This window comes from Contarinia nasturtii, unplaced genomic scaffold (genome assembly GCF_009176525.2).
Source record: "Contarinia nasturtii isolate CC-2019 unplaced genomic scaffold, AAFC_CNas_1.1 Cnas_scaffold_1371, whole genome shotgun sequence".
Taxonomy (NCBI): Eukaryota; Metazoa; Arthropoda; class Insecta; order Diptera; family Cecidomyiidae; genus Contarinia; species Contarinia nasturtii.
This window is the reverse complement of record NW_022198708.1, coordinates 4,858,244-4,864,783: the sequence shown is the minus strand read 5'-3', so window position 1 is coordinate 4,864,783 and position 6,540 is coordinate 4,858,244. Positions and strand designations below refer to the sequence as shown.

The window sequence follows — 6,540 nt, the reverse complement described above, 5'->3', positions numbered from 1 at the left end:
CGTCGCGTGAACCAAGTGAATCTAACGAATCATCTGAAGATACTGAAACTGACTTTCTTGGCCGACGACCGTCGCGTGAACCATCTGAATCATTTTCAGACCAGTCGAATCGAGGCAATCAAGGAACTGTAACAGTTGTAAATATATTACGAATTTATTTCAATTATCAACGAATATTAGCCCAAAAAAATGAATTTGATTAATTGTTAAAATGGAATATTTTCTGTTTCTTTTTTTGTGTACTTTGTAGGAGAGACCATCAAGACCAAAACGACCTCAAGGACCACCACTACCAAAGTATCCAATCCGACGCAATTATAAGCCATTTTTGAAGAATATTATAAGATTACAACGAGGCCATAACTTGTTGATTCCTCGTTTGCCCTTTCAACGATTGGTTCGAGAGATCATGCACGAGATAAATCGAGAAATTCGTCTTCAATCAACTACATTGGAAGCATTGCGGGAAAGTACCGAAATGTTTATGGTTTCAGTGCTTGAAGATGCATACGTAATTTGCCGGCATTGCAAACGGGTTACGGTAACGGATAAACACATAAAGCTGTTGGCGGCCGTTGACCATACAAGACAACCTCTTATGTATGAAAACATAAAATTTTAAATAAATACATTTGCTTTTTTGCTTTCTTAAATCATCTCATATTGAAATTAAAACATAAAAAAGTCCAAAAATAAAGGCCAACATAATAATTAAAAAACTAACCGAATGCAGTATTTTGATGACAATGATTTTCTATTAGAGTGGAATACAATTCTCTTTCTAATATATAAAAAAGTGAAAGTATAGGTAGAAAATCACTTCTATCGATAGAGAATTACATCAAAGTGGAAAATCCATAAATAAAGTTTTTTTGTCACATATCATTAAAGTCGCAATCAAAACAATGAAAAGCTATACAAAGCCATGTTCTTTTCAAACGAACATTAGTAAGCACTTTCAATCCAGTTTTATTATAGAGCTTTTTCGCAATCGACAACATTTGACGGGTTTTTATTTGATCACCATTTCAAATGTCATATTATCGTCGTTCCCTTCATTGGTTAATATAAACTATTATAAAAACTATTTAACACATAATCAATTTTCATCATTTTATTCATGAGCAAAATAGTATTTATATTTCCAAATTAAAACAAATTCTTAACCGGACGAATAAAAAATAAATGTGTTTACAACGAGCGGTACATAATTTCTTAATAATTCGTTAAGTTAGTTTCATATTTATTTATTTAACTGACTCTTTGTGTGTTTTCTCAATTGAATAGTTTTTTTTTTACAAAAAGAAGAATAAATTTAACATTGCATAAATAATTATATGGATTTGCGAGCTTAATTTTTAATTGAATATTTCAACAAAATTACATAATATTTGTATCACATTTTCGGTAAACTCTCATGGCAACTCGAATCGAAATTTGTAAGCGACGACCATTCGACGCCGATTGGCTCTTTACAGTGTCGTTGTGGCCTGTAGTTTTAGATAGCGATTGCTATTTTCAATATCGAGCGAGTGTTGATCGGAGGCAGCATAGCAAACTGTTGCAGGAATTGTCCGTCGATGGTGTGTAATTTTGGTGGCGGCCCAAATAAATGCAAAGACACTTGTAATCAGTATGGCAATACTTAGTGATGGCATTAGACCATCGTTGAAATGATGCATTAATTTTGATGCGTATGCTGGTGTCGTTGAAATCGTTGTTGGCGGTTGATCCGTTCGATAAACAGTCGTATACTCTGGATCATGATCGTCGTAATGTGGCCGTGGCTCATTTTGCATGGAATCGCTTATTTTATCAAAAGATGATATATCTGATATCACTTCATCCTCTTCATCATCGTCGTCGTCATCATCACGATTGAATGGCACACGTGGCGTCGTTTCTTCCGTCGTTGTCACTGACGTTGTGAGCGATATGGAATTTTCACTATTTCGATCGGTTACCAAAACATTTTCAATTTGCTTTAATTTCGTTATGTTCGAACATCCAACAATTAAATCGCGTTGATCGTCTTTCATTTGCACAAGCACCAAACAAAAGCGATACTTGTCACCAATCGGGAATTGATCGTACAGTATCACGCTGACTATATCCTCGTTTTCCATTTTATTACTTTCACAATGCACCTGAAAATGAACAAAACAAAAATACTTTTACTCGATTGTCACTTTTTAAGGATTTCTACATTTTTACTTAAATCCATTCGTAGAATATTTTCTATAAACAACTTTTTTTTATCGAATTTTCAATAATTTTGTATTTGCGAAGAAAAAGAGTAAAAAATAAACTCGAATTAACAGATCGGTTATGGGTACTGAGGAGATATGGACACTTTTGTTGTAAGTGCTGTTTTTTTCTTGTATTCACGTGCGGTACTTGAAAAATGATATGGAATACTAGTAAGTGACTGTTCTCTCAATTAACAGAAAAGAACATTTATTTGATTATTATTTTAAGAGACATACTTCTGCGGTGCCAATAACACCTTTGCGACGACACCTTGAGAAACTTTATCAAAAAGATCCATTTCTAATGAAAATTTCGAATTTTCGAAAATCTCTGTCCAAATATAAAAAGTCATACCGGTTGATTTTTGAGAAGATGTTCGTTGAATTTGGTTTCTTTATAGACAAAAATTGAATCACACGAAAAATTCCATTCGTTTAGCATAATGCTCCAAGTTAAAATAAGACCGTAATCCATTGATAAATGAATTTTCTTCAAAATAATCTGAAATATTAAGAAAAAGTAGGTATTATATCATTCTGATGGTATTTGTTGTACATGTGTATTTATATTAAAAAACATTGGCTCCTATTTCCCAGAAAAATCAATTACATTTTTTGTATTTCTCAAAACTTAAAAATCGAAGGTCCAAAATTTCGAATTAAAATACTTACGCCATCGCTGAATTGCTTGACAAATGTCAAATTGGTTTCTTTTGATCGTATTTCAAGTTGTTGAAGTACATTTGCGGTGTTGTTCCGATTGACATTGCCATCACAGTTAAGTGAATCCAATTGAATTTCTTGTAATCTTGCGTTCTCAAGATGCGGAGGAGTGGCACAAACAGCGCTCATTTGATACTATATAAAAGATAGCGAATGTTATATAAAATTATCGAGTCATGTAACCACGCAGTTATGATGATGATTGATAAAAAAGCTCAATATTTTGTGTTCACCTGTTTTGAAATGCTGGATGTAGACAACCATTCGGCAAATGGTTTCAACGAACAGTCACACGACAATGGATTATTCTGCAGTGATAATACTTCCAAATCATTTGCGGCGATGAATGCATTTTTGGCAACCAATGATATCTCATTGCCATCGATATGCAATTCTTTCAACGACGGCAATGGTGCAATGAGATCTGACGTTAATGCCCTACGGTCATTTCAAGTATATAAATTAAATTGATTTTCAAAATTAACAAAAGTAAAAAAGATGGATAATGAATGGCGAACTATACCTTAAGAAATTATGCGTCAAATTTAGAACAAGCAATCGAGACAAATGCTTCAGCGATGCACCGGATATAGCCACAATGCCATTGTAGCTCAAATCGAGCACTTCCAACGAATTTAAACCAGAAAATGAATGATCTTGCAGTACATCGATTTGATTGTGATGCAATATTAAGCTGGTTAAAAATGGGAAATTCTCAAAAGCACCCGTATGAATGTTTGTAAATAGATTTGTGCCCAAATTCAGCGACTCCAACGATTTAAGCATCGGCAAATGTTCTTGAACTAACGAACCGCGCAGTAAATTTGCCGATAAATCTAATTCTCTGGAGAGATGAAACGAAAACGATTAGTACGATTGAAATGAAAAACTGACAATTTGTGAAAACTCTCTATATGATGGAATATTCTCTTCACGTGGCACCTGATGTATAAATAACTTCCTAATTTGATTGAACTTACTTTAAATTAATACATTGACTAATTGCTTGTATGCTATCGCCAAGTGACAGACGATTTCTGCTCAATTTGAGTGTTTGCAATTTTTTCATTGTTAAAAATGCTCGCATTGATATTTCCGAAATATTGTTCTCACTTAAATCCAAATATTCCAGATTTTGTAACATCTTCATAACAGAAACAAAAAGAAAAACTTAATGCGTGAATTTAAATCAAATTCAATAGAAAAACTCACCAAAAAATCGGATGCGTCCAAATATTTAATGCGATTATTTGATAAATCGAGCCGACGCAATGCATTGAGCGGTGATAGTGATTGTGATGGAACAGCGGTTAATGCATTATTCGGAAGTCCAAGTTCTTGTAACGGTGTTTTCATGCCACCAAATGCTTGTCGATGTACCCTTTTAATTTCACCGGACGATATAACCAAACCGTGCAAAGCAACATCCGCAAATATCCGTGCATCGCTCAAAAACGTAACATTTTTCAATGTACAATCCAACAACGATACAGGATACTCACTTCTTCGTAAGCCCTCAGCTATTTGTGTTAATCCATGAATATCGCCGCTGCATCGTAGCGTTTGTGGTATATCGCAGCTACATTCCACATATCGATTAATTTCGCTGATATTTGGACACTTCCAGTGAGCATACGGATCAATGCTCGTCGATTTAATTTTTCGTTTGCGCATATCATTTTTATTATACACTTTGCCACCGTTGATGGTGCCTAATTTGGTTGCTGTTGATTTCGGTGATGGCATATCGATCGAATGAGATCGATTTAACGTTTGTACTCGAAATGCATTGGTTTCATAATCATCGCCATTATCGTTATTATTAATTACATTTTTATTGAAGCTTTGGTTTCTTTGCGATCGAAATTGATCAATATTTACAATGGGATTCGGTGATTCGTTGTTATTTGGTGATGCAACACTGTTAAGAGGCATCGACAATATTTTATTGACATCATTTAACGGCACATTTATGTTTGTCGACTGTGCACCGCAACTGACTAGCAACACACATAGCACATTCAGTAAACTAAAAAAAACGAAACATGCAATCCAATTATTATTATACATAAAACCATATTTGAAATTGATTTAAAACCGTACACACAGAGACTTGCTAGCGCGCTCGCGCGCAGGCAAGAGAAGCAAAGAATCGAGAAAGAATGAACGATAGATATGATAACTTCATCGGAGATTTTTGTGATTTATACACGTAGCATGACACGGCTCTTCTCTCTCTAACTCCCATCATTGCCACAATTCTGCGTGTTTTAAGTGGAAATCTTCTTAATCAGTAATTGTGACCGCTTATTTCTTGACTCTCATTCTCAATTGAGACCAACCCAATCGATTCCATTCCATATATGAACAAGAAAAAAACATGACAGAAGAAAAAAACAAGACGACTCAACGACGATTTTATATTAAAAAGGGAAAAAATCTGATTTTTTTTCTGCCGTTAATTCTTCATGTTATTTGGTGTATATATATTTTTTTATCGTCTTTAAATCGAGTTGTGTTTATGTCCCACTCAAAAAGAGTTACCTCAATACAATATTAAGCACTTTTCAATTATATTCAACGCTCATAACCTACGCAAATTACATGTGTGCTTAAGCACACCATTCAACGCAACGTATTCGATTCATTAATGCATTTGGATGGTTATGGTGTTCTCTCTCTCTCTCTCTCTCTCTCTCTCTCTCTCTCTGTGTGTGTGTGTGTGTGCTTTTTTTATGATTCTGTCGCTCTTTTCCCCCACGTTCTTTTGTATATGAAATAAAGGTGAAGATATATCGAATGGGCCAGATGTATATACACAATATGTTGTTGTTTTTAGCATAGATTGTGTGATATGAAAAAAAATATCGTATGGCACATTGAGTAATGTCATTAATGGGTGAACACCTAATGAGTCTATAAATTTTTGGAATGTGATGCGCACCGATGAAGACATTTCCATTTGTTGAAAAGAAAAAAGAAGCACAATAATGGTGGAAAAATTTAGATCCAATTCTTAAAAATCATAGATTCAGCATACTGTTGTTGCTTCGCCAACAATCATTCAACACAAATAAATCGCAATAAAATATTACACGTGCGTGCTTGTGGTGTGTGTGTGTGTGTGTGTTTGTATGGTTTAAAGAACAAGTCTTGTGCGCCCACGTACATTCATCGCTCTATTCGTTCGGCACAATTTAATGAATTACTAATGTCGGTTTTTGTATATATAGAAAGTTGCGTGTGAAAGATTGGAGGATTGGTCTATGGCAAACGATTTTATATGATTTCAATACCATGGGATACATGTAAGATTTGCTGAGGAAATTGAACTCAAAATGCATAGACACAATCTTCTTTCGTGTCTTCGAACTTCATGAATTTCGTTATTAAATCATCTATTTTAGCCGCACGAAAATGATTGCATTTGAATGCGTTTGAGACGAGAAACCGGAATGAGTGATGAAATTATTCACACAACGGGAGAAAAAGAAAATAAACACGATAGCCAAAATGAGTGATAGAGAGAGAGAGAGAGAGAGAGAGAGAGAGAGAGAGAGAGAGAGAG

General features: G+C 34.5%; 2 protein-coding genes across 4 annotated transcripts in view; one reads left to right on the top strand and one right to left on the bottom strand.

Moving 5' to 3' along the window:
- LOC116345870 (histone H3-like 1) overlaps positions 1-622 on the top strand; it is a 968-nt gene extending 346 nt beyond the window's left edge. Inside the window, exons 2-3 of the mRNA XM_031775585.1 lie at positions 16-137; positions 251-622. Coding sequence (XP_031631445.1) covers positions 16-137; positions 251-622 — 494 coding nt within the window. The remainder of the gene's footprint in view (positions 1-15; positions 138-250) is intronic.
- A 584-nt stretch (positions 623-1,206) lies between these two features.
- LOC116345915 overlaps positions 1,207-6,540 on the bottom strand; it is a 9,483-nt gene continuing 4,149 nt past the window's right edge. For all 3 annotated transcript variants that reach the window (XM_031775691.1, XM_031775690.1, XM_031775693.1), the window contains exons 3-9: positions 4,185-5,001; positions 3,953-4,116; positions 3,496-3,816; positions 3,206-3,410; positions 2,922-3,107; positions 2,605-2,751; positions 1,207-2,147 (exon numbers count right to left, since the gene is read on the bottom strand). In XM_031775691.1, coding sequence (XP_031631551.1) covers positions 1,473-2,147; positions 2,605-2,751; positions 2,922-3,107; positions 3,206-3,410; positions 3,496-3,816; positions 3,953-4,116; positions 4,185-5,001 — 2,515 coding nt within the window. In that variant the 3' untranslated portion in view covers positions 1,207-1,472. The remainder of the gene's footprint in view (positions 2,148-2,604; positions 2,752-2,921; positions 3,108-3,205; positions 3,411-3,495; positions 3,817-3,952; positions 4,117-4,184; positions 5,002-6,540) is intronic.